Source organism: Salvelinus sp. IW2-2015, unplaced genomic scaffold (assembly GCF_002910315.2).
Source record: "Salvelinus sp. IW2-2015 unplaced genomic scaffold, ASM291031v2 Un_scaffold2260, whole genome shotgun sequence".
NCBI lineage: Eukaryota > Metazoa > Chordata > Actinopteri > Salmoniformes > Salmonidae > Salvelinus > Salvelinus sp. IW2-2015.
The window spans coordinates 60,754-62,164 of NW_019943589.1; the positions used below are offsets into that span (position 1 = coordinate 60,754).

The following is a 1,411-nucleotide window of genomic DNA, read 5'->3' on the forward strand; positions in this document are numbered from 1 at the left end:
TATCTGCGTCTACCGCATTGTAGAGGATGGTAGTCTCTATCACGTTAGACTATTGAGACACAGCCAGGTAGGGAAGGAGACCACGTTAGACTATTGAGACACAGCCAGGTAGGGAAGGAGACCACGTTAGACTATCAATGTGGAAACACTCCTCCTGTGGAAACACTCTGGACCCCCAGTTGTAGCCACTGACTCTAAGAGGGAAATTAGACACAGCGACTCTGTTATAATTCTCATAACCTTCATTGGATGGAAGTAATCACTGATTAATAACGACAGATTTGTACATGACTGTGATGTCAGAGKGGGACTCTCCACGTGATTAAAGGAGGGAGGTATTTGGCACACATTTTGACAGCACACTCTTTGTCTCATGAGCTCTCCTCTCTCTCATTGATGTCTGTGCTCAGCGAGACACATTTAAACTCCCTCTGCAGTCACACTGGGGAAGGAAGGAGTAAGAGAGTCCACATTTATAAAGAACAGACATTCTAACATGACTCCTATATCTGACAGTACTAGGCTGAGTATATTACCTATATCTGACAGTACTAGGCTGAGTATATTACCTATATCTAACAGAGCCAGGCTGAGTATATTACCTATATCAAACAGTACTAGGCTGAGTATATTACCTATATCTGACAGTACTAGGCTGAGTATATTACCTATATCTGACAGTACCAGGCTGAGTATATTACCTATATCTGACAGAGCCAGGCTGAGTATATTACCTATATCTGACAGAGCCAGGCTGAGCATCTTACCTATATCTGACAGTGCCAGGCTGAGCATGATGATGTACATGGGTTTCTGCAGGCTGCGCTCCAGGGCAAACATCACCACCAGCAGGAAGTTCCCCACCACCGTGATCAAATAGACACAGAAGAAGAACCAGGCCACCAGCTGGAAGAAGGATGGATGGAGCCCCGGGAAGCCCACGATCACAAACTCTGACACACGCGTGTAGTTCTCATTCACCTCAAACATACTGTCCTGGGGAAGGTAGGGGGAGGGATGGGAGATGGGGAGAGACAGAATCAGAGAGAAAGCTTCTCATACATGAAGATAGACAGAACACTAAAAGCCTGTCCTGAAATGGTTAACTACTCAATTAAAATCGTTTCAGCTGCAGAGAGAGTGAGAGAGGGAGAGATGGAGAGAGGAGAGAGGGAAAGAGAGAGAGAAAGAGGGAAAGAGGGAAAGAGGAAGAGGGAGAGAGGGAGAGAGGGAGAGAGGGAGAGAGGAGAGAGAAGAGGGAGAGAGGAAGAGGAGAGAAGGAAAAGAGGGAGAGAGGGAGAGAGTGAGAGAGGAGAGATGGAAAGAGGAGAGAGGAAAGAGGGAGAAAGAGGAGAGAGGGAGAGAGGGAGAAGAGGAAAGAGGAGAGAGGGAAAAGAGGGAGAGAGGGAAA

The 1,411-nt window shown here is 46.8% G+C and overlaps 1 protein-coding gene across 1 annotated transcript in view; it reads right to left on the minus strand.

The window, feature by feature from the left end:
- Positions 1–990, minus strand: part of LOC112073435 (olfactory receptor 10A4-like) — a 19,233-nt gene extending 18,243 nt beyond the window's left edge. Inside the window, exon 1 of the mRNA XM_070440139.1 lies at positions 685–990. Coding sequence (XP_070296240.1) covers positions 685–990 — 306 coding nt within the window. The remainder of the gene's footprint in view (positions 1–684) is intronic.
- Positions 991–1,411: the final 421 nt, after the last annotated feature.